The 27,456-nt window shown below is 34.8% G+C and overlaps 1 protein-coding gene across 1 annotated transcript in view; it reads right to left on the bottom strand.

Annotated features, from left to right (window-relative positions):
• Window positions 1-23,816, bottom strand: part of skap1 (src kinase associated phosphoprotein 1) — a 48,153-nt gene extending 24,337 nt beyond the window's left edge. The window contains exons 1-4 of the mRNA XM_007259127.4: window positions 23,433-23,816; window positions 21,879-21,984; window positions 21,082-21,107; window positions 17,951-18,067 (exon numbers count right to left, since the gene is read on the bottom strand). Coding sequence (XP_007259189.2) covers window positions 17,951-18,067; window positions 21,082-21,107; window positions 21,879-21,984; window positions 23,433-23,472 — 289 coding nt within the window. The 5' untranslated portion in view covers window positions 23,473-23,816. The remainder of the gene's footprint in view (window positions 1-17,950; window positions 18,068-21,081; window positions 21,108-21,878; window positions 21,985-23,432) is intronic.
• Window positions 23,817-27,456: the final 3,640 nt, after the last annotated feature.

The raw sequence follows: 27,456 nt of genomic DNA, 5'->3' as shown, positions 1-27,456 counted from the left end.
GATTATAAAATATGACCAAACTTTTTAAAACTTAATTAAACCTTCCTGGTCAGGACTGAGCAGTAAAGTTGAAGTCAAGGGATGAAACAAATCTCTCATCAGGAATTAGAAATTTTACAGCAGCTCTGGGAAAATGGCAGATCAATACATGCACTGTGGTGTGGACTAGGTCAGCAGTACAGCTAAGTGAGATAAATTACTTGGACTGTTTTTTGCCAGTTTTTTATTAATAAATTACGCAATTTGAGAGTAGAAACATGCTTGAAGCCCCTCTTCTTACCAATCTAACATCCTATAAATTCTATTTTTACCATTCATGTGAATACATTTTCATAACCCACCAATACCCCATCTACTCCTTTAAACTAAAAAATTGGAAGCCTCTGATTTCCAATTTCAGGTTCTCTTCTTAGGTTTCTCCTCCATGTTCAGTTCTTTTTTTTATGTGTAGTAAAGCATTGCAATGTTATGATGGAAATTAGTTAATTTGGATAAATGAACATTTAAGATTTTGTCAGTGGCAAATCTTTTTCCGCTACTATTCTGTAAATAGAAGACTAGCAGGATTAACTATGGCAAGTTTGGCAGAGAATTACTATTTTACACCAAACATCTGGAACATTTCACCTAAGTTCTCTTTTTGGGATTTCTACTCCCACATTTACATATAATGATGCCTTGGCTTTTAGGTTAAGTAGGTAATAAGACTACATAAATAAATCATTGTAATGGTAAATTGTGTAAAAAAATTAAACTCAACACTGTCAGTCCTTTCATTACATCCATCAAACCCAGCATGTCCAGTTTTATTTTTTTCTTGTGTAATGAAGCATTGCAATGTTACAACGGAATTCAGTCATGAAGAAATGCACATTGAGGATTGGTCAGTGGCAAAAACCGAATATTCCTATTCCGGTACTATTCTGTAAATAGAAGACTAGCAGGATTAAGTATGGCAAGTTTGGCAGAGAATTACTATTTTACACCAAACATCTGGAACACAGGTGTCCCCCACTTGTAGATTTCAATATGTCTAACTTCCATATCTCAATCAGTATATTTGGATTTGTTTATTTGTTAAGCCATGCTTGCCACAGTAGACTAAAATCTATCTTAGCTCTTAGACATGTGTATAGCATAAGTCATGTTTTCAAGGCCAGATGACTAGAGCAGGTAAACAATACTGAAATTCCCCGTCTTCACTTTTCATCAGCTTTGAGCTCCCGCTGGCCACAGAGTTCTGTTGGAGACAGGTGGGATTCCAGGCGCAGCAGCCGACTGATTTAAAACTCATTTATAAATGTTCAGATGCCTTTGAGCTCGCTGATGACATCGGATACTACACTGTGAACCGAGTTGCTCTCTGAGTAACTACAAAGCTAAAACTATGCAGAAGAGCTGTCATCATGTTTGTGGACATGTGATATAAATAATAAAGCACTGTACGTTTTAATCAAGTTACTGTAGATGAGCCAGAGAATCTCAAAATAGTTCATTTTCGTCTGTAGTCCCCGGCCAATGATAAAATGTAAATTATTAAAATCATCACCTACAGACAATAAAAACAGTCATATTACCCAAACAAGCACATCACAGAAAATGCAACACAGCGATAATTAATTATTATTATTTTTATTATAATTATATAGTTAAATAATTGTTAACAAGCCAGGGCTTCTGATGAAAAGTTAAAAACTATAAATGTTGATATCTATGATACTAACTGGTACTGAATTCCATTCTTACAAGATACAAGATACAAATGTTGCAGTTTTCTCTGATAGTAACCTGAACACTTGCTGTCTGCATGATAAATGTCTTAAGTGGAAAATAGGCAGTATTGTTTAATATCTAAAAAAAAATAGGCAAAGATATGCCAAAGAAATTCTCAGGCGGGAAAGCTGTTGGGTTTTCTTACTCAGAATCTTATTTTCTTAGCCAATTACATTATTTGTAATCACAAAATGATTGCAATTTTTTGAGTAACTATATTCTATACAAGTATATACTGCTATACACTGCATGTAGAACTATTTTAAGGAACAATATAGAATTAAACTAAAGATGTTAACCTCCAGTGATAAAAACTTTAACCAGGTAAAAGGTAACAAACCAATGAAGAATTCAAATTGCTATTAAAGGGTTAATAGTTCTATATAGATTCATTTATTTTACTAAATACCCCTTGAATACCCCATTTTTAATATTCTAATAAAATTTAAATTTAGTTTTAATTGGTGATTCTAGTGCACAGATTTCTAAGGGTTTTCTTGATTGTCCTTGATTGGCTAAACATGGTGTGTGAAACTTCTGTTAAAGTTAAAACTCACAGTATGGTAGCTGTTCAGGAATTTTGTTAACATATGGTGGATTTTTTTTTTAACATTTCTATGAAAATGTTGACGTTATTGTGAAATGTGCACATACTATCTGTACTTATGTAAGAGAAAATTGGTTGAGTAAGAAATGTGCAATGAATGTCTTTGTGGGCGGAGCATGGAGAGTTTTAATGTAAGCGGTGCAGAGCTTTTTATAACATCTGATCGATTTCTGTGAAGTGAAAATGACATCAACCTGGTGCACTTGTGATAATGACAGGTTGATTTCACTCATTCCATTAATGATGGAAGTGACGCCACAACCTGACTCCACTAGATACTCTTATGAAAGACTTCTTTGCTTGGTCTTTTCTTCAGATGGATGAGGAGGAAGTTCTCTGACCTATGTACTCTCACATACACCTTCAAACACTCAGACCAGTCACACATCCACTTATTTTACACACACGGCAATAACTATGTCGTCATAAATACGACTTCACTACATGCTGTTTGTCAGTTGCAGCTTGATATATCAACACCAAAAAGAGCCCTTAGTCCACCAAATGATCCATCCACCACTCTGTTCATTTTTCTCCTCTTGCTCCTTCTTTCCGACACCTTTTAATCCCCTCATCCATCTCAGACCCCCCTTCTCTTCATTTATCTAAGAGGTCGAGCCCTGTTAATAGTTCAGGGGAAATAGAATAAACAGAGGGAAGGTGAGAATGGCTAAAAATGAGCTGACACCGAAGACTCTTCTCATCTTCACATACACACTGACACATAACACAGTGCCCAGTGTGATCTGAGCCTATAGTGCCACACTGCTTCTTAAATGATTAGACAGAGCGGACTATGGCACCCACAGATTATCTGCCTTCTTTACAGTAGATGAAGGCAAAGGGCTGACTGTGGAAAACCACTATGTTCCATTATTCTTCCACAGGGTAGCAGTGTAACCTAAAATTTCACCTTCAGACCAAAAGAAAAAAAGACACATCACTTTATTCCAGATCCCACCCCTACAGGGAAGACTCTGATTGGTTGACATGCAGCATTTACATTCCGCCATCTTGTCTATACAGTCCAATCAGAAGGGGCTTTTGTGCATATTGGACAACAAAGAACTACCACAGAAGACCTTTAGAAACCTTTGGAAAGTCAACTTTCAAAAAAGTCCTTGTTCAAGAGATTAACAAGCCACGCTTTTCTTCATCTGAAAACATCAACACAAAACTACGAACTTCCAAAAATAATACTCTCAAGGAGTCGCACAAACCATGGCTGTCCTCTGCAGCTTTAAGTAATACACCTTCATAAAAATGTGGACTGAGATCTGTCTTGGTGACTCATATTTTCATTTTAACTATAAATTGTGTGTTTAATTATTCAGAACAGTGTGGTTTTGTAATTTTCACCACTAGCATTTCTCTCTTTTAATTAGCATCAAGCTAATCATTTCATTTAAATTTGCTAAGGGTGTCTATGAATATTTCAGCACCTTACATCACAGTGGCTCTCAGAAGCACTGTACAGCCTCGAGGCTAAAATGTTTTCCCAAATTTAATTATTTGCAAATAAATCCACATCTCAATACATTAGAGTCATTTTAGAGATGGTTATCAGTGGTCCACTTAAGCCGCAAATAGATGCTCTCAGACCGGGTCTGTTAAGATGGATAAGGCAGTACACAGATTACTTAATCTCAGATCTTAATGAGATTTGTTTCACAGATACTGGGAAGGATTTTAAATAGTGAGCATTATGCTTAAAAGAAAAAAAAAGAATAATAACGGATAGCATGACAGAATCAGAACAACATAGATATACAAATAAATACGATATCTGGCCACATGAATGTGATCCAGTTGAAGGTTGAATTCACTTCATTTATTTGTTAGCTTGTTTGTTTGTTTATTTGTTTGTTCATTGACTCATGAGTACACAGAGCTGCACACCGAGGAGTAGAAAAGCGAGAGTGAGATGGCGAGAGTGAGACAAAGCTAATGACTTTCCCCCGGGCGCTCTCTGTTGCTGCCAGAGACAGCGTGGTGATGCATGGCACCACCGCTGCATCGTGGCAGGCCAAGATTGGTTGGGGCTAGGCTTGGAGTGGGCCACGCGGGGCAGCGTTCATCAATGCCATAGCAGCAGCAGAGCAGCGGGTGATGCCAATAGAGTACCTCTGCTGGCCCTACCCGCTATCCTGTGCACCCACCATTTCATCCTAATGCACACAGATCCCAGCAAAGGTCAACTGAGAAAGTTATTTTTAATGTGACTGTGTTTTTCTGCCCAGAACGCTGTTATTTGCTCAGAAAACCACTAATACTCGAAAGTAAAATTGTGATTTTATGTCTGTCATCATGCTACCATAACTATATCCAAACCTCCCCTACAAAATAAATAAAATTAGAGTTTTCAGATTGAACCCCCTGATAATTAAATACATAAAAAATAAAAGTGCAAGTAGGTTTTAGATTCATTTATTGTTGAAAAACAGCAGAATTGACAATAATACAAAAGTTTGTTTAGTTAAAGTTAGTTTTTTCCATTTCATATTAATATTTATATGTATAAATGTATAATATCTGTGTTTTTCTGTTTTATATAATGCTTTAGACAATGTACCTTTATACAGAATACGTTAGCCAAACAACCAAAATATTAAACCCACTTGCCTAATATTGTGGGCTCCCCCTCTTCCCACTCTGACTCCACAAGACCAGTTAAGGAGTCCTGTTGTATCTGGCACCAAGACATTAGCAACAACTCTTTTTTTTTGTTCTGCAAGTTGGATCATTTGTTGTTTTTCATTGGAGTACTTTCGGTATATTCTAACTACAACATACTTTGAACGCCCCATAAGACCTGCCGTTTTAGAGATGCTCAGACCCAAACATCTACACAGAAGTTTGCACTCATGCATACACTCATTAAATGTAAATTAGTGTATGCACCAAAAATTTACAAAATTAAAATTATCTGTGCAAAAAAATATATTATTAGAAATGCAAAAATAATTAATATCTTATAGAACTCTAGGTGAACAAATATCCAGCATGTGTGCTTACAGCTTATGAATTGTAGTTTGTTTTTGGGATCTCTAAAATTAAAATCTAAAGCTTTAAATTCTGAGCTGTGACCATACACAAGAATTACAAATGCTGAAAAATAAAACTAGGCAGTAAAAGTACTATTTTATTTTATCTCACAAATAAACTAGAAAAAAATAATACATATATATATATGTATATATATATATATATACATATATATATATATATATTCTTACAAATTTAATTATCAGGAAAGGGAAAACATTTGACTGCACGTGGAACTGAATAAATGCAACTAGATACTCCATACCTCAGATGTGTTCACAAAGGAAAACACACTTACTGCCCAGAAAAATTGTTTTAAACAGTGTTCAAAGGTGGCCTAAGACACTTGCACAATAAACTTTCGAATTGGGTTACAGTTATTGCTCTTTAGAAACTCATTCTGCACATGGAAAATGAAGGTCAACATGCAGTGGTATCGAAGCCAGATGTGATGAGTGGCAAAGAATGACATACATTCATGATACATAATTCTTTGATGTAATACGTAATGCCCACAGATCAAACACAGGCTATTTGGAGCAGCTCTGAGCTGCATTAACTGAGAAGATCTAGAGCCGTAAATTTGACAGCACTCCCTCACCTAGCCTACTTATTGTGGTGCTCTCAGCAAGGTGTTATGAGCTCAGCGGTTGATCCTGCTATAAAAATGTGATTGATGTCATCATGACCTGAGGGAGTTAATATACTCTGCCATTATATTCCACTTTAGTTTGGTTACAAGTCAATCAGAGGGCTGCTTTGAATAGAAAAAAAGAAATGACAGGTGTGACTGCTTTTGTATGTTTGGGACATAGATTATGTGGTAAATATGATATTATAAAGCTGTACAAACCTATTATGACAAAGAGAATGAAAAGAGACAAGCGTGAAGATATGAATGGCCTGCCACAGAGGTGCTATAAAATAATAACAGTCAATACAATATGGCCCACATTGGAGGGAGTGAGTTAACAACAGTTACAGAGGCATTAAATTCTCTACAGGTTTGGAGCTTTAGCTGCTGGGTGAAACATTAGAGTGTGTGTTATTGTCATGATTGTGCAGGTTGTAATACTGCTAGATTATTGGAAACCTCAGCAGGGAGTTTGCTCAATAAGAACAGCCATGAGACCAGGGAAACCAGGAGAAATACCTGATCGAAGTGCAAGCAGGAGCCTGAGGGGCTACTTGGGTGGTCCAACCTATGCTAGCAGTATAGAATGCACATTGTTCTGCACCGCCCGTCAAAAAGAAATCCCCAACTTCAGCTAAAAATTAATGTAAATAATCAAAAAACAGTCTTTACAGTTTTTTTAAAACGGTTTTAAAAACCCAGTCTCATAAATATTTTTGGACAATTTGGTTTTAAGTACATGTTAAATATAAAATATAAAAATAAACTATGTTACACAATCTTTATAGGCACACTCCTACAAAATTATTGTCTGTGTTTAATTCAGCATGAAGTAAATTTAGTCTATGAATAGAAATTCTCCTTTAGTAGGTAAATAACACATTTTGGGGATTTTAATCTGGCAGTTTTTTTTTATTAAAAAAATTAAATTATATTGACTTCCACTGTAACAAAAACTGGCTGTCCTTCTCCTTGTAAAACTGCTGTTTGTTGTTGTGTGAAAGTGACTACATTAAATATAATACACATAATATATATATATATATATATATATATATATATATATATATATATATATATATATATATATATATATATATATATATATATATATATATATATATATATAAGAATACAAACATTTATTTTCAAAGCTGACCTTTTAAATTTTAAATCAAAATATTGTTTGGAAAAAATATCAAATAAACAGTTAAAAAGGATTTGGTGTGAAAATACAAACTTGAAAGGAACTCTCAAAAAACAAGAAAAGTTCAACATATATTATAATATAATTTCAAGTTTGTATTTTCACACCAAATCATTTTTAACTGTTTATTTGATATTTTTTCCAAACAATATTTTGATTTGAAATTTAAAACGTCAGCCTTGAAAATAAATGTTTGTATTCTTAATTAGACTTAATTAGGCTTCTGCACACAAAACTAATAAATCTCCCTTATATGAGTGATTACGGTCGCTTTTGTAAATTAGTTACTTAATTTATTAAAGTCTAGATAAAATGTATTTACACTAAATAAATGTGACTAAATAAATATTTTTCTATCAAAAAACATTTTCATTTCTAAATAGTGTAAATATTATGCATTATATATAATATTATAAAATGTTGTCAACAAACTAAGTTATGAGTTTTTACACTTTAATATGTTAAGGAATCTGTTTAGGGTAAATATTTTAAGCTCTTTATTGTATCGGAAACTATTTTTCTTATATTTAGATCGTTAATATTTATTGGATTTTTTTTATAAATCGTCTAATCTGTATAAGGTTATATATCCCCGGGAATATAATGCGGTCTGAAAAGTGTATATTGGGAAAGTAGTGAAGGACATTGCTTAAAAAAACCAAATTGAAACGCAAAGCGCTCCTAAAATAACGGTTCTATCGGACTAATAAAGAGAGGTATTTGAAACCATTTAATTTTTTTTAGAATATGTTAATTTCATTATATTACAATTCTATTGATGTAAAAAATATTCTATGTAGCAATATTATATTATTTCACTCCCTATAAATGCAACCTCGAAACCTATAGGCTTAGGTATGCAGGTGGTAAGCTGTCCCTTTACCGGGCTGTTGGTCCTCCTGTATGGCGTTTATCTGTGTGTGAGGCAAGCATGGGGCTGGTGGCTGACCTCGGAATGAACCCTGACGATGAGGTGAAACAGAAGGCATCGGGGTCCCTGGGGGCCGAGGCAGAGGCTGGGGAGGAATGCTGATCAGGGCAAGAGTGAGTGGAATTGCCGTACTCTCCTGCGCTGCACTTGATTAGGATCCACTCAGGGCATCCTTAACCCCCCCCCCCCCCCCCCCACACACACACACACACACACACATCCACACAGACACACACACCTCAAAACTGAAACTGCATACAGCAAAGAGTAAATTGACACATTTTTCCTCATTAAAGGCTTAAAGGCAAGGCAGTGGTCCCTGTGCATTGCCTTCACATCAGCAATGGGAACACAGAGAGCTAAAATAAAGCAATACAGCTGGACAGAGAGAGGTATGCCTGCCCGAAACCCACAACAGGAGATCGTTTTCTTTCAGTTTTACACATCAACAAGGGCTGATGTGTTTTGATTGCCAAAAATCTGTTATTCACCAAACGGGCATATGCATGATGTGCGTATGATGCAGCCTGAAAGAAGATGCTGCGTTTAGCCATCCTGTCTCATCCACAGTCCAGCAACAGTTTAAACCTGACCCCTGTCCTCTGTGCATGTGAAAGAGCTGCAGTGTTGCAGTCTTATTCTGACACGTTGTATGAGAAACACGTGGAGTACCAAAGCTGCTGCGTTATTTTTTTTACTTTTGTTTACAAAAAAGGCGGAATTTTTAGTGGAGTATAAAGGATTCTGAAGAACAGGAACGCCGTGTAAAGAGATTGTAAGAGCTTTTATGAGATCCAGTCAAAAGTTTAACTGCAAGTAGTGTGTGTGTGTGTGTGTGTGTGTGTGTGTGTCTGTGTGAGAGATGAAAGTGAGAGATATAGCAGAGCATAAACTCAGTAGCACTGGCACGGAGAAATAAAAAAGGACACGTCTTAAATTTCTCAGGGCTTTGGTGGAACATCCAGTGTGAATCTGAACACAAAAATGTATTCTACATTTTATAATATAAAACAGGATTTTAACATTTAAATAGCGCACCTGTAAAGTAAATGTGTTATTTAATAGCGTCACCAAATATAAAAGCTGAACTGTATACAGTTTGTATACAAACCATTTAATAATATTAGATTTGTATTTGTAATATAATTGTGGCATTATTTTTATTTACATTAGACCATAATATTATAATCTAAAAATTCCTTTACATGTCTTTTGTTTCATGACCACTTTAATAAGTTTATAATTAAACAATGTAGTGTGTACGTATTTTCTCTGTGCAAATAGAACGCATTGACAATAATGCATACATTATTTAGATACATTTATTCTAAGCCTTTTTCCTATTATAATTAAATTCACATAAAATCTGTAAAAACTATTTAAAATAATCTAAATCTAAGCACTATTATTTCGTTATAATAAAACAAAGCAGATTTGTGTTTGTTCAGAAGGCTGAAAGACGGGCCTCGAATCCTGCTGTCCGAAATGAACTGAGATTAAACTAAGATGTCCGAATGTTTTAATAAATCTGCACACTTTTAGACTTTTTTTTTAGACCGCGCTGTTTTTATATTTAGTAAACCAAATCCACACCGATCAAAGCCGATAAATATAGAAAACGATAAGTGAAGAGGATAATGAAGGCACGTTGTAATTCACGTTAGTATAAATGAAAGTGACTCGAATCCCCGTTAGTGAGGTGCTTTTCTGGAGTTTAGTCTGAATTTAGTCTGAGTAAAACTGAAGTCCAGACAGGGTCAGAAGGCCTTTGACATCTACAAAGACTGAGACAAAATAGAAAAAGGCCTGAATATCAGCGAGTTGTTCGTTTAACGCGCATGACAAAAACACAGAGGATTGGAGCGCCCCAGCCGATATAATAATAATAATAACAACAAAAAAATATGAAATATTATTAATAATAATAATAATCGTATTATTTTACATCTTTCACATTTTACTATGTTATTTAATGATTAAATAACTAAAATAAATATAATTAAGCAACAAGTGAAATAAATATCCCTGATTAAATAAATGCAATATAAATCTGTTTAAGTTCTTCACATTTATCTGTTCTGGGTCTGCTTTTATTACATTTTAAGAATTAGCCTCATTAACTCTCCATCATCATAAAGAAAATGAATAAATTACGGAGTAAATTAATTAATACCATAATGGGCTGCTTATAGAGTCGCATATATAGTCTTTGATATGCTAATAGAGCTGCACATCTTCAGTTAAATCTCAATCGAGAAGCCGGTCGGACTTTAAGTGTCTAAAAAAAAGATAATAGTCGCGTGTTTACGTGCTATTTAAAATACATCGTTTCCGTGTCTTAAAGGGATACATTTATAAAATGTTGACCTCGACACGTTTCACTCTTTTGTTCGACCTGCTGGATGCCACGATTGTGAACGTTAATATTCACCTTTCTTTCAAACAAGTATTTTGTTTATTATGTATGTCTGAGCTTTATGTACATTTTATAATGTTTTAATAATAATAATAATAAAAATTATAATAATTATTATTATTATTATTATAAATAATAATAATAATAACCAGCTCTTAAGTATACTTTTAAATGTTTTCTAAAAAGAGATTGCCAAGCATAGTAAGCCTTGATTTAATTTTGGGTTACAGCATGGAGAATTAAATATCTTGTAAATAATTGATTTTAAATACTAATGGAAACCATTTTAGTTTATTTTTATTAATTTACATGGAACATTCATATTTATATACATTATTTTGCAAGGAGTTCTTTTTTAATTTTTTGAATATCCTTTATAATGTAAAAAGTTTACTTGAGAATAGACTCACTTGTTCTTGCATGAATTAAATTCTAAAAGCCTCAGTCATATCATGTTTCCAGCCTGAATATAACCAGTGTGCAGGTCCTGCTCTGCTATTAGCCTGGTCCTAACGCTATTCTAAGTGGGATCTAATCTTACACTCATTCACAAACACTAGGTATATCTACATATCTTATCTGGTTCAGGTACAAATCCAAAAAGCTTTGTGGTGAGTTTTTCCAGTCGCATTGCTGGGTGGAAATGAGGGTGGACAGGGGAAGTCCCAGTGCAGTGTTTATATTGGCTCAGCTTGACCATGGACAGCAGCCAGCATCTATCCCAGCATGAGGAATCACTCCTCCATAAAGCCTCATCACTTTTTCACCTTGGCCTCTTTCAGATGTCCTGGCCCTCCCAGTCATAGTGCTAATCACATGCTACAGTGCTTACCATTGTCTTTTGTACACAAGGTTAGGCCTTAATCTTCCTCTGATCCAGCTACTAAGTGTAATTAAACCAATTATGCATATTAAAATGACCAACATTAAATCATTGCATTTATATTAATGCAGTTATCACTTCTAAATAGAATGAAGTAATTTAGTTAAAATCTATTTTCTGTGCGCATATATATATATATATATATATATATATATATATATATATATATATAAATATATATAGATTTGAGTTTAATTTGGTATATCAGGTGAGCTGCTGAAGGATCTGAACATAAAAACATAAACACATGCTGGCATCCAGGAGAAATCTGGAATTACACTTTGTTCTTTAGCTTGTCTCAGATGATATAACATACTTAGTTAAAATGAGAATTTCTTGTTATGTTTTACTGTATGTATGTTTTTTTGCATCTGTTCAAATCTTAGGTGGTGCTTTTTTCAGGTAAAATATTGCTAAGATAAATGGATTTGTGTTCACATATGATGATCATATATATATGATGTGAACACTTATCATGGATGTCAGCTACATACATATTCCTATAATGTACATGATTTAGTACAGCATAGAACAGCACAAGAAGCCTCAAAGCCTCCACTGCAGAGTCATAATGAAACTGCCTCAGTCTAGTGTAGTTTTTGCCAAAATGGCACTGAGCTTAAACTCAAAACAGACACTGCAAGGACATTTAAACAGAATGCCTTTCCGGTGTATGTACAGGCTCGCACACCTCCACCGTCTTCATTTATTTCCCTAAGAAAGCATCAGGCCACCTGGGCCTTGCATTGAAACTTCATCAATCTCGAGAAATGGAATCCAGTGGAGAGAAAAATCAAATTCTCATTTGCAAGATGGGAAGGTGGGGGGTGTGTGGGGTGCAGGCGCTGACGGTACCTGGGTAGGCTAACCTCTCCATGAACCCACAGCATTGAATTGTTTTGCCATTTGTCTCTGATACTGACAGGCTACGAGGAAGATTAGACACTCTAGATTGGGACTTCCTACTCTGCCTGTTGTATACATTCTGCATCATTAAAGACTTTTTCTTCCTCATCCAATCTGACTGCCAGTTGGAGTTTCAAAAACTAACCTGTATCCACAATGCAAGAGAGTGCATTTCACTTGCCCAGGACAAACTGATATATGTACACTCAGAAACTGAAAGGACATTAATAAATATCTTAAAAAATAACGTGCAAAGGGGTTCTTCAAAGAGATATGTTTGACAAACAAAATAACGTTTTAAAGAATTGTTGTTTTAAAAGGTTAAGATTTTTTTAAAGAAATGGAATTTAGCATTTTTCTTTTCTTTTTTTTTGTTAAGCATTATAATTTTCTGGATGTTTGGCTGGATGTTTTTGGGTGGTTTACATTATCATTGTCATGATGGGAATTTTTTTCAAGCAATGTAATGTTCTGGATGTTTGGTTGGATGTTTTTGGGTAGTTTTACATAATCATTGCCATGATAGAAACTAAGCTGAGTTATAGTATTTTTGGGAAGCATGTCAGCAGGTGTTGCCAATATTGTGAAGGCCGTTTATAAAAACTGCTTGCTCTTTTTTATATAACCCTGTATTTGAGGTTAAGCAAAGCTTTATGAAACACCTTTCTCTCTTCTTTTTATAGTGAGTACTATAATAATAAGCATACTAATTTTAATGTGTTTAATGTATTTTTGTGCAGATTTTTTTGTGTACAGTAAAATAATTTAATGTACAGTTAATTTACATCTAGAAACTTTGTCATTTACTCTGATAAATAATTTGCGTATTAAACATAAAAACATGTTTGACCATTAATTCAAAATTGGACATTTTGGTCAAGATTCTAATGTACAATACAGCTTTGTCCATTTTTTTTACTTTTGCCAGGAAATGGTAACTTACCATTCCATAACCTATGGAAAATTACAGTTTTTGAAGAATATTTGGCACAATTTATTGGCTGACAGGATACATACAGTATATACTGTATGTAATATGAAGAACCATTTAGGATCCCTTTTTAAAAATACATGTAAAAATACTATTTAGAGTAAGATGCTGATAGACCACTGTCATCCCATCCCTCTGTGTGTATCGTAGGTGATAGCAGATAGAGGGAGGGAGAGAGAGAGGGAGAGGGAAAAAGAGATTCACATTTTCAGCAGCTCGGAAACTGCAGGGAATTCAGTGAACTTTTGAACCCATGTGGCAGTGACAGTGATGCACATAGGATGTTTGTCTCTCCAAACACATTTTTCTTTTCAGTTCATTAATATGAGGGGAAAAAGAGAGTGAGGAGTGTAGCAGGGCCACTGCCACAGAAGCTGGTTAGCATTTTCTGTACTAAATGCATTGTCCTACTGAATGAATGAGTAAATCATGGTAGAGAAGATTTTGGCTGGATGTATAATAATGTTAATAGATGGATTAAAAACAAGAAACAGATTAGAAAAAAAAATCTCATTTTGTTAATATAGACCTTTCCTACCCAGGGAAACTTTATTTGATCTGTGCTCTTACTATAGGAATGGAGGTCAATAATGCAGCCACAGACAGAGTTCAGACAGGTCAGGCAGTGACCAGCACAACACCCAGAGTTCAAAAGTTCACAACAGGGAAGAGGGTCCACTCAAAGTCTGGACACTTGCAGAGACTGGGTCTGACTGTATGGTTTAGATGTTGACATAAGAGACTGAGAGTGTTCATTTAAAAGCTTACAGTGGATAGCAAAAAAAAGGTATCAACTGTGAACATATAACCTTCATGCAACATTTTTTTTCTGCGTTCTATAGAGTATAATTTAAATTTAAAATTTGCTGAATTTTGGACTGAAGATATTTGAAAAATATATATATTTTATCATAAAACATATAATGTGCAGAAATCGCAAAGTACACCTCACATTTTATGTTTTTTTTTTTTTTTAAAGGAAAATTAAGAGCTAAATTGTGCACTAAAATATCAACAGGAAAACCAACAGGACGTGTAAATTCACAATTGTATGTAATAAGAAGTGGCCAAATCTTTTCATTCAACTGCATATAGGCTAGGCAGCCATAGTATAGTTAGAAACATCATTGATGAAACCTCTTTTCAACTCTCCAGGGATTCATTATAACAATCAATTCACTAACCAACACACACATTAATTTAGGGCCTGTAAACCTCTGACAAAATCAAATTTACATCTTGATCTAATTTACAACAGAGATTCAACAGAACAGATTCCCCCCCCCCCCCCCCCCCTACGATCTGATTGGTTTCTCCTGAATTGCTGTTGGGCCACTGTGAGCTAAGATAACAGCAGTGGAAGGAGCTTTTGTTTCAAAGCATAAATCAGTCAGTGAGCACAAAGGGGCCTGACCATGTGCAGTGTCTGATACCACCCAGCCACTATTACAACCCCCCCCCCCCCCCCCAAACTGGCTTACTGTACACACTTGTTTTTTGCAATATACTGACCAGAAGAGGGAGCATAAACAAGGAAATCATTTTAATATAAGAGAATACAAAATACACCATACCACACATACAGGTAAATATAAAGGTGCTGGAACTGGGTTCTTTCTAACAGTACACCAAATAAATAAATAAAATAAATCTTTAAGATACAGACACTGATATCTCTGTGGCATTGCCCTGGAGAACATTTAATTTATAATGGAGTAATTAATCCAATAAAAAAAAAAACAAAGATTTATTTTATTTCATAGAAGATTTATTCATCAATAAATGTGTCAATATCTAACCTTAACTCTACATTATCAGAGGCTTCTTCAAGGCCTGAAGGACTGCTGTCACCCAGACAGTTGTGCAGAGAGGCTGCAGGCACGGCCGGGTCAACCGTGCGGTCTGTGGGTGAAACTCAGTTCACATTACCATACAGACAGGGGCCCTGACAATGGAGCGCCCATCTGTTCCTGTCAGCCATAACAAATCTGGTGTCAGGCTGCTCTCTCTGGAGATGAGGAGGCAGTCCTTGCTAAATGTAATAACACTGACTCCTCCTGCCAGCCAGCCAAGAGCCCTCGTCCTCCTCTCAGCGTGGAGAGACACACTCGACTTCCTGCTCACACAAGCAGCACAGTGACATCACAAAAAATACTAAATAATGTCTGAACTATATTTACCCCCGCATTATGATAGACTAGCTCTGAATATATCAGCCCGGGAGATTATCGACTCATTCAACCTCCTTCATATCACACACAGCAATATCAAATCATATTTGTTTTATTTATATATATATTTTTCTTCCAATCAAGCCCCCCCAAAACACGTTTTTATTCCAGAGGGGGCCCTCAGCGTGGGATTTCTGAAATGGGTAAGAAAATGCATTTGAATACTGAAAAGCCAAAGAAGTCCCACATTTAAGCAAATGAACATGATTTCCATAACTATATTCATCTCCCCTGCTAAAATTCCAAAACGTCCATAAACACTTTCTCAAAGGTCCCGGCGTGAGATTCAACATTGGTGAACTAAACATGAACCCTGAACTGCACTTGCCCCCTCTGGTCATTATCTTTATTAAAAGAGTGACATGATGCGGAATCCCACACAAGCAACTCCCCTATGGCTTACATTGCTTTCTTTTTTTTCTGAAGCTGTATCAAAAGAACACACACAGGTTTGACCCTCTTGCTCCTCCATTCTAATTGTACCAAATAAATGTGTTGAAAAAAAAAAGCATAAGTGGGTGCTGTAGGGTTATTAAATTTTAATGCTAGAGAGCAGTGGCCCATACAGATTAGCAAAAAAGGATAGTTACTGAATTTCAATTCTGACACCTGGCTTTTTATTATTTTACTCCTTACTTTATTTAGTGTTGTAAGGTATACCATATTATTTTAGATCAGAGTACATTTAAACAAGAAGAAGAAAAACAATTATTATTTCTAATTCTTACACATGCGGGATGTCCTTAGAAGGCCTGCTCAAGTTCTTAAGTAGATTTATTTACCCAGGACATTTTTACATACAATAATCCTACTGAGCTGCCACTCTACTGCAGATTAGCATGACCTTTAGTCATGCCAATGTTTTCTTTCTTATTTTTTTTTTTTTTTTTACACATTTTCTCTTCTAAAAAAAAATAATGTTGTTTGTCCTTTTCATGTGATTGAACAAAAAAATTTGTTTTGCAACATCCAACATATTTCACACTGATAAAGTAAATGTCTGTGCTTTGTAAACTGGTAATCTTCCTGCTCCATTGCAGTGGCAGATAAGAGATCAGTGAGGAGTGGGGGGTCAAACTCAGGCCCTCAGGTACAAGCTTGTGTTTCAGGCCCAGCTGCTAAGACAGAAACTACAGCTACAATGATCTGTCATGGCTCTGGCCTGGAGCAACAGCTAGTGCAAACTCTCAGTAAACTGGTTTCTGCTGATGGAAACCAGCCAGTGCACTATAGGCTGCACACAAATAAAACACATTTGCTTTTTACACTTTATGTTATCTAACCCTCTATCAGTCCTTAGTTAAACCTTCTCTGTTAGCACCTCATCTCAGCTCAGTTTTTATATTTGCCAATTTTCAAAAAATAAAATAATTAAAAATGCTCTTAATTTTAATATATGCTAATGGAACAGGAGGATGGATTCTTTCTACCATTTCTATTGATATTTTTCTCGTATAAAAGGCTTATCTAATATAAAGGGCAAATGCACCTAATTGTTATAAATATTTATTATTTTTTTTATATTCAACCAAAATAACCAAAGCACCTTTTACACCTATAAAAAGCTAAGGCTTGTTTCCTATAATGGGCAATTGCAGTTAAATAAAAAAATAAATCAATAGAACATTAATTATTCGGCCAAAATCAAGTCCTTTAGCAATCACCACAGTAGTAAACCCCCACCTGTGGAAAGCTTTTCCACTCAGTGAGCCAGACTAGAGGTCTTTCATTACAGAAATTCAGTTTTCCAACCACTAGAGGATGCTCTCCATTCCTTTTCTGCTGAAGCATCCTGGTGAAGAGTGACAACCTCCCCTCCCCCTCACCCACCTCTCCCACTGGCACACAGCACAGGCGTGGGAATCCACTAGAGGGTGATCTGTTACCAAACACCTCCACCACACTGTAGTTTATCATCACTCTGCCCAATAAAACCCCCACATCCCTCAAAGATAATGCTCCCTAATGTGCTAAAGAGGCTAGGTACATCTTGCATGCCTACTTTCGTATGACCTGGGTGCATACACAACTTACCACATACACGCAGGTCAGTAACGAAAAGCTGTCTTTAATGTCAGAGATAGTTTACTCAAACGCCACCAGAAGACAGAGTGGCTAAATGAGTGACATAACCTTTAACTTGACCTGAAGGCGACTAGTGCAGATCTCCTGATTCTGCAATACCTGCGCCAACCATCCTTACATTTACAACATGCTGCAAACACTGCCGCACTATGATGGTTACTACACGCTTTTAAATAATCCAGTCTTCAAGAACAGTCCACATATCACTGAAAAAAAATCACTTTAAAAGGTTTAAACTCACATTCTGGTGCAGCATCCTCCTGGTAGTCCGAGGCCACAGACAGATCATCAGATGGAGCAGAGCGTCCCAGGCTAGAGCTGTGGTTGTCGTCTGAACTGTCATCATTTCTGAACTCAGCTATGTGATGAATAACAGAGGGTTAGCTTTGTGTATTTAGAAACTGAGTCTGATTAGTATGAAGATTAATGATAGAGGTCAATAATTTGCTGTATACTATTAAAAGTAAAGATTCCAAAAAAGGTGCTCTTTTAAAATATGCTATAAAACATTCATTTTCCTACAGTGTAAACCCAGAGTTAGTTTGAATTTAAATAAATGAAGTCTGTTTTATATAAAATTGGATATTTCCAAACATTTCTCAACTACTTTGAGTTAGCTGAGCATTTGTGGCTACATATACTTTCAAATGGGAACTTGAATTGAGTTGAATCATCTTATAGTAATTGAGTTTAGCCTCTTAGTCTGGCAGCTTCTTTTCTATTGGCTTGTGGCACCATCTATTTGCATACTGGGTGGGTCCTCCAGTTCCTGATGCTTACCATCAGTGTGTAGTCATTTTACTTACTCATTAGTTACTTTAGGTACATAATTATGGTTAACCACTTAAAATGCATTGTTCCATATATAGGCTACAGGTGTAGGTGATCCAATACCCTTTTTACTGCAGTGAAATAACTTATTAACAATCTAATAAAAAATGTAAGTGCTTTAAAATCTCCTACAGGACACTGTTTTCTTTCTACTCCACTTAATTATTCCAGATCAGTAACAGGAATCAACCCAAATTCTGCAGGTTTGAAAAAAAAGACGTAAAAATGAGACAAATATAACGAAACTAAAGAAATGGAGGACATGAACTGTTTGATTTGTATTTAGGAAAATATTGATTTAAAAATTAAGTTCAGGAAAGAGACAATTTATATGATTTTTTTCATTATATTTCGACATTAGCAGATTTACTTTTAATAAAATTATATTTTTTATTACAATTACATTTATGCTTTTCAGTAATGCTCCTTATCAAACATGAAAGCTTTTTATGTAATGCTTGAATAAAAATCCTCCAGATTTAGTGCTGTAATGTCAGGCAGACAATTGACAAAAAACCTGGCCTGTAATTAACCTCCTGGCCAGGGGTTAACATCCTGGTTGTAATTATTCTAACTCGCTGTGTATTATACTGTTCACGTTATAGTATTTTCTTTTCTCCATCTAATTTCTATAAATATTTCAAATTTATATATTAGTTACAAATGAAGAAGAAGACTAAATACACATCTTTTTTACTCACCTGACCATAAAATTCAAAGTAGAATTAATTTGCAAAGTAAAAAAATAATCAATTGAACTGACTTATTGACTTTCAATGTAGGCATATTAAAGTTTAATCTTTAGTTTTATCATTAATTTAAGTTTCATCTTAATTAGTTTAGGTTTTCAGTAAACATTATTATTATTTCCTAAAATAATTTAAAGTAAATTTAACACATCCAGGCTAGAAAGAGTCTATTAATTAATTATTTGTAAACATGTCTAAAATGTGAGATGTGATTATAAAGAAACTGTGTATAAATCGCATAATCTAAAGTTATGCTTAGAAACATGGATCCAAGCTTATTTGGAAACTTTACACATATATATTATATTTCCTTTGGCCCATGAGCATTAATATTCAAATTCACCAATGAAAATTGTTACATTTTATATTCACAAGAAATAAACAACATAATTAACTAAACAAAAATGCTGAATTAGATACCACAATTATATACACGATCAGTCTATTAAAATGACAACCCGATGGGCAGAGGGCAGATCTGTCACTTTAAGCTGTAACGTACCAGGGCAATTAAAGTCTTTGAGGTACCTGTTGCTGCATTTTGTTGTTTTTTGAGGCATTATGTCATTTATTTAAATTAACACATCAATTTTGACTTCATTAGTCAAAACATCAATTGTTTCCTTAACTCACCTGGCTTCTCTAGATGTTCTGTAGCTTATGTTGGATATTCAGTTTTGTGACAAGCTCATATATATCCCTGCTTAAGTTTCTGAAGATTATTTTTGTATAAGGAATGCTACAGACGACTACTGCACAACCCTCTTGGCTTTCATGCAAGCACTTACAGCCATACAGGGGGTTTGATTTGTCTGTCTTGGCAGCATACGAGCAGTTCCCTTTCAGAGTTATTGTGGTGTTCCCGATTTTATCTTGACTTTCTTTATATAGCCTTCTCATCACTTGATTACATTTGTTTTCAGATGCTTAGCAAGGTCCAGGTTTGTATGAAAACAATGCTGCTCGCACAACGTTATACGTTATATTGATATAATCATAACCATAAGTTTTACAAACACTTAATAGTAATATTTTTTTCAAGATTCACTATGAATCAAATATAGAGGAAAGTTACATTCACTTTAAAGTACTTTTAGCACATATTGCTTGTTTGAAGTAATGGGTGTTTTTTTATATAGTTTTCTAGCTAAAAAAATATCAAGCTTTCAGCTAATTTTACTTATTTTTTTTTCAAACTGCCTTCATCCTTAGCAGAGGAAATTCTTAAGCTGTCCACCATGACAGGATAATTAAAATGTTTAAAAAATATATTTTAAAAAAGTATTTTAAACCACAATTATATCACTATGAATCATTGTCTGTAACTATAGGTCAACTCCGTCTTTATCGAATGCCAATTTTCTTTAAAATTGTCCAAGGCATTGGGCAAGACAAGTCTTATGACAGGATGGACAATGGCAGGGTGGACAATTTTAGCAAAAACTGGCATTTGATTTCACAAATTTTAGAAATATAATAAATCGTCAAAAGAATGAAAAATCCTTTATATATATATATATATATATATATATATATATATATATATATATATATATATATATATATATATATATATATATATATAGTTTTTAGGGCCATTATGCACAGTTTTTTGATAATAACTCATTAGCAGAAGCTACATTTACGTCTTCTTAATTAAAAATGAGTCATTTTAATAAGACATATTATTTTATATTATGTTATATATTTTCATAACAAACTACAAAGAAAAAAAATTAACAGAGTTAAACTAAATCAAGGCAAAAGACAAACAACACAACATGTGACTTACATCTGTAGGGAAATTCCTGCGGATTTCTACAAAACAAGAAAGACATTAAACAGAAATATGACTAAGAGAGTAGATGATGAAAACACAAGTGTATCGATTCATTACGAGAATTCTAAACTACACACTGCAGGATTACTGAATAATTGTGTTTCTGATGTAATTCCTTGATGACGTAGACTGGCATTTAAGACTGTAAAGATTTTTAGGTTTTGGTACAATCATTTAATGACTAATCATTGATTTGTTTCCATAACTTGCTTCAGACAAAAAAAGAAGACTATTCTGTGTATTTGTTTTAAATTATTAATGTTTATAAAACATTATTAATGTATATAAATATTGTCATGTGCGTGTAATTCTGGTCAGTGATATTAAATTGCGTGTGTTTATGCTGGTCTTAGGTAAATTATTGAGTGGGTTACTAAATTTGCAGCGGAAAAAGTAAAATGCTTCCAATGCTGCATAGAGCATTTCTGTAGCACCACACACCACAAAACCACAGTTACATACAAACCGGTGCAGCATGTGCACTCTTTCACTTTGCAAGAAGAACAAAGCAACAAAAGAGCTTCCTGTGTTATTGTTTAACTTGTTTCATTTGAATTGTTGGTAAAATGTTACCTTTCCTGAAAAGTGTTTTTTTAATATTTATTATTTATTTATCTATTTCTTAAATTAGGATTAACCAACCATTTTGAAAGATGACCGAATTAAATTTTACACTACTTATAATCCACTTGACTGTACGATCATGATGATATTTTCAAAGAGGGAGGATTTGGCTGATAAAAACGTACTTGTTGTGGACAACTCGAAAGTTGTTCAGTAGAATTTCCCTTGTTTCACGAGCATGCTCACTGAGGTTCTCATCTTGCAGAATGTTTGAAACAAACAGTTCACAATCTGAAAAAGATCACACACCTACATTTACCCACTGAACAAATAAGAGCAAATTATATAAAAACAAAATTCTATAAGGAAATGGAAGTATAAAAGCAGATCAGGTTATGTGTTTTCTATGTACAAATATTTTCCTTCTAAATGATATCTTTAAAAATATGCAAACACTTTTCAGAATGTCAGGTTGCAGGACCAGTGAATGCAAATGTTTTTTTAATGTCAGCATGTGCCACTGACAATGTTTCCTTTGTGTCTGAATGGCTGTAGATATTAATCTACATGTGGCACCCCTGTTGGAAATGTGAGTAGTACAAAATGTACAACATATGATCTCAATGAGATTAAACAATAAAAACAGCACATATATATTAAATACCTATACAGTATTCTGCCTTACACACAGCAATGGGAAAAATATAGTGTAAGATATGTTATATATATATATATATATATATATATATATATATATATATATATATATATATATATATATATATATATATATATACATTTTTTATTTATTTTTTATTTTTTTATTTACTTAAATCACTATGGTAATATCTTGCTCTGCTACATAACTTCAGTATTTTCCATGCTACATACAAGTTTTAAAATTATTTTTAAAGATCGTATATGAATGTCAATAGACATTAATTATTACATGAGTGTATGACTGGATGTTTAAATGTTAGAAGTAACCCAGCCTGTATTTTCATGTTTATTAATGGTTGAATAAATGTCATATTATGGATGGATTAACCTTGAATTGTGTTTTGATTTTGAATTTTGAGATGATTAACATTTGATATTGGGATATTGTTTCAACATATTACTTTTCAACATTTAATAAACTTTAGATTGTGTTCCCTTTTCATTGTACAAAAAATACATGGTTCTTCAAGGGTTTAGTAAGGATACTGACTCTACATAGAGACATCATCATACACAAAATTGTACTTTCTTTACTTTCTATTTTTTGTTGTTTTATTTTTAACACATACATTTAGATAGGTGGTATTATTATAAAAATATAATAAAATGATTTAATAAAATCATAATAATAATATTTATGAAGTATTTTCTCAACTTTTTTTTTTTTACAAGTGACATTATTTCAACCCAGTCTCAGCACTGGAGTTCGGTCATGTGCCAGCTGGGCAGGTAAAGATGTCTGTGTCTGCAAAATGGTAAAATTCCATTGTAAGCTATTGTATTTTGTAAAGGTACTTGGTAATTAAAGATTATTAAATTAAATATTTAATAAGTCATTTCTGTTGAGTGGACTTCATTTGTTTTCCATTGATTCATAAGGTAATAACATTTTCAATGTTCTGTTTAATTAATTGAGATTTAAATTATAGGTATCTAGCCCTCACACCTAACACTTTTGTAGAGAAATTATTTCTTCCCTGTATGAAAAACAAATTTGTAACTGTAAACTAAAACAGTACCTTCAAGAAGTCTTCTGATGTCACCAGAAATTGTCCCCATTAGTTCTATGAATTTAAGAATCCACTGTGAGCGTCCGTTGGTCCTGCCTTTTACTATTCTCTATGTTTTCTGAGGTCTTCTTTTAAAGTACTTCTGATAGTGAACGTCCTCTATACAAAACTCTCACTAACGCTGTAAGTGAAGCAATGTTAGACATCCACGTTCTTTTACAGAGTGTGCGAGTGTAGGAAGGAAGAACACAGCACTTTATCTGTGTTGTGAAACTGAAACTAGTTTGGTTAAACAAATGTGAGAGTCAGTGGAACAAGAGTGGGCCTAGCGTTAAAAAGCATTATGCACAGCAGAGGAATCCACATATTGTTAATACAACCTTCTTCTTGTAGGCAGTTCCTACCAGAGTTGTTAAAGGGAGCTTATAGTTTTCATCTGCAAATATAACATTTCTAGAGAGTCACTAGAGGTGGTCCTTTGCTTAAAAGACACTTTTTTTGTCTATAAAAATGTATTGTTGATACTGAAATCTTCATCCAGTGAATGATGTTTTGAATTACAATTTGCTTTTTCCCCTATTTTCAACGTTTTGCAGATCAAGTATCACTAAACATTGACATTATATAACATATTGTTTGGATAATGTATTATTTTTAACGAGAAAATCTACTAAAATTGGATACAATCAATTAAATTAAAGCAAGTCATTTTTAAATAACTTGTTATCTGCAGAAGCGTTGTAGGCTTTTTGAGTAGTCTTTTAATGTGCTAAACCGATTTCCAAGTGGTGGTTTCCAAAAAAAGTAGTCTGTGTTATCTTATCAGTACCAATTCTAGACAGGTCTTGGGTGGGATAAAAGGTGGTACTGGGAGAAAAACAAATCTGCATTGAGTAGAGGGGGTAGCATTCCAAGAAGAGGACATGACCGTTTGACCTCTTCTTCTCTGTCCCAGTAGCTACAGCCCCTGTCAAAGGTAAAAGAAGGAATGAACAAGGCCTCCCAGCCCTCCATGAGCACTGCCTCCTGCCTGCTGGGCATGGTCATATGAAAGGAAGGAGCCTTTGTAATCCGCCCTGGATTACACCGCCCAACAATACACAGCTGAAAGGGCGACAAAGACCCAGTATCAAACACAGTCTTGGGCTGATGAGAGGAACCTGCTATGATCTCCCACCACCAACACTGCCATCAGCACCTCTCATCTCCCCAAGAGAGCTCTTTTGCCATTCGCTGGCTTCTTTCTTCTCTTCGCTTATCTAGAGACACAGGCTTTTTCATCTTGGCATTCCTTTTCATTTGCGTTTCACTTGGGGGAGGGGCACCACTCTCTCATCTGAGTAAATCAACCCCCTCCACAAAAATGACACTGTAAGACAGGCTATGCACTCCTTCGGAGAGCAAGGGGTCAGTTTGAAGGCACTGAAACATGTCCTGAGTTTAAGGTTAGTGTAGTTTGAAGATACAGTTCAATTTATATACTTATATATAAAAAATGTAAAAAAAATCTGTGTAATCCGGATAAATGAAAGGGCAAGATGCATATCACACCTTTCTATGCATTGAAAGGCCCTAGGCTCATTCTTGCTACTGGCTTGACCTTTTGAACCTCAATCTGATGTTTGCTGTTAACTAACCTCCTCTTCTACATGTTAAAAATAAATCTATAGGCACAGCTAAGAAAATATTTGAGGTGTAAAGTCTTTGTGGTATATATTCCAAAAATGATAAAAATGTGATAATTTTTATAGATGATTTTTAAGGTATCAGGTAAGTATGTTATCACCAAAAAAAGGGAAAAAAACAAGCATCCTAGGTCTGCAGCAAAAAAACATTTTTACAGTGCTTCTGTAAAAAGATGCAATTTCTAAAATAGTTTATTTTGTGATTTAAAATTAAATAAAACCAGTTTGGCATTAAAGAATTTTATTAGACTTTTAGCAGGAATTGTTTACTAGTTTTGTATTTTATTTAAAAAATTAAAATCCTATGTTCCTCATAGTCCTAATGATCTACATAATATATACAGCTCTGGAAAAACAAAAGGGACCACTATAGTTTCTGATTCATTTTCTCTGATTTTGCTATTTAAAGGTATACGTTTGAGTAAAATTAATATTGTTGTTTTATTCTATAAACCACAGACATTTCTCCCAAATTCCGAAAAAAAAAATTCATTTAGAGCATTTATTTGCCGGAAATGAGAAATGGCTAGATAAAAAAAAGATGCTGATCTTTCAGACCTCAAATAAAGAAAACAAGTTCATATTCATAAAGTTCAGAAATCAATATTTGGTGGAAAAACCCTGGTTTTTAATCACAGTTTTTATGCATCTTGGCATGTTCTCCTGTATATATGTATGGGTATTATATATATATAATTTGGTGCTATATTATATAATATCATTGTTTTACATTCTCCACACAAATGTTGCTCTGTTGAATCAATTATTTTATATGGTAGGACTGTTCTTATTAACCTTCGTTACACTCCAGCCCTGTGGTCTTCAACATCACACCAACAAACATGCCACACCTGTGGCTAATTCTTGGGAGTTTTAGAACACTTGTGGAGAACTGAAGGCCAGGGTCCAGCACAGTCTGATATTTCCCTGATCTAATACATCAGCTAAACTTCAACTCGACTTCCCGTTTTCTGCTTTGATGGAGTGTAATGCAACGTGACAACATTAATTTCTCAGATTTTGCTCTGGAATGCTGGATCATTGTGCTTTGTGCTTTGGAAATATATAATGTTCTCTCCAGCAATGGCACTTCTTGTGCAACTTAGGGGTCTCGAGGGCAATCCCAGAAACCTTGAGATTCCAATGCATGCAGCTAGTCATTCTCAGGTACCTAGCTCATAAAGTATTAAATTGAAACAGTGCCATATGGGTGTAACCTTTTGGTAGGGGGTGGTAGTGTAGAACTGTGAGAAGCACTACAGAGAATGGAGGAGGAAACCTTCCTGTTATGCCTATTTCCAGCTAGGGGTGGAGGCTATTTGCATGAGGCATCTGCCCTTGCTCTTAGCAGTGTCTATGAAAAGCAAGGAGACATACAAAATGCCCCTTTGACCCCTATGTTTGAAGCCAATGAATACTGTATACAGTCCTCTTTTTATCTCTTTGAGCTCAGGTACCCCTGTGGTGTGACATGCTTCAGAAGGACTTGAACAAGACTCAGGAAGTCAAGCCAGGCAGGCATTTGATTTGTAAAAGCCCTTGTGACAACCATACCCAGCATGAGAGAGAGAGAGAAGACACACAGGAGATGTTTGACCTGACTCAACATTACAGATTCTGCACCTGTCAGTATGCAGCATACAAAAATCATATATCATACTTACACTACTTCTGCTGTGGTTTCTCTAGCTTGACATCTGACCTCCCTAGTGTCTTGTGGAGCAGGAAAGTGGATTGTCTGTGCTTGTGATGAATGATGCCTCTCTGGCACAGAGGACACTGAGTCTCGCTGCTTTACTCACCTGGTGATCCTAAGCAGCAGGAAGGAGTTAGCATTGGCTGCATGCATTCAGAACATCTAAGAGCTGCTCCTTAGGGTGATGCAGCAGAAAATAGGCTATCCAGCAACTGCTATAGCTCTTGACAGTTATGATTTAGTACTAACAAGCATACAATCTTTCTGAAGTTCCCAACTACCAGCAACCTGGTCTTTAAAGACGTATATAGTTTTAAACTGTTGATCTCTTCATTTTAATTGAATTACCCATTGTCCTTCTCCATTCTCTTCTTACCCTTCTGTCTGCTGTGTGGGGTTTCCCTGTGTGCTGACAGGCTAGTGAAAAACATTCTGCTCATGCAGGCAAGCTCAACATCTGTCTCCATAGGTTTGTGGGTCTGGCTCTGAAGCCTGCAGATGGGGACCCAGTAGGAGCTCAAAACTAAGTCATACAAAAGGGCAGGAGAAACACAATAATGTCCAAATTTAGCCAAACCTGTGTACCTTTTGTATTTAGTGGACCAATAAATGAATCCATAATTGCAGCTGAGGCACTTATTTTTATTCAGAT

Source organism: Astyanax mexicanus, chromosome 15 (genome assembly GCF_023375975.1).
Source record: "Astyanax mexicanus isolate ESR-SI-001 chromosome 15, AstMex3_surface, whole genome shotgun sequence".
NCBI lineage: Eukaryota > Metazoa > Chordata > Actinopteri > Characiformes > Acestrorhamphidae > Astyanax > Astyanax mexicanus.
This window is presented reverse-complemented; position numbering and strand designations above follow the sequence as displayed.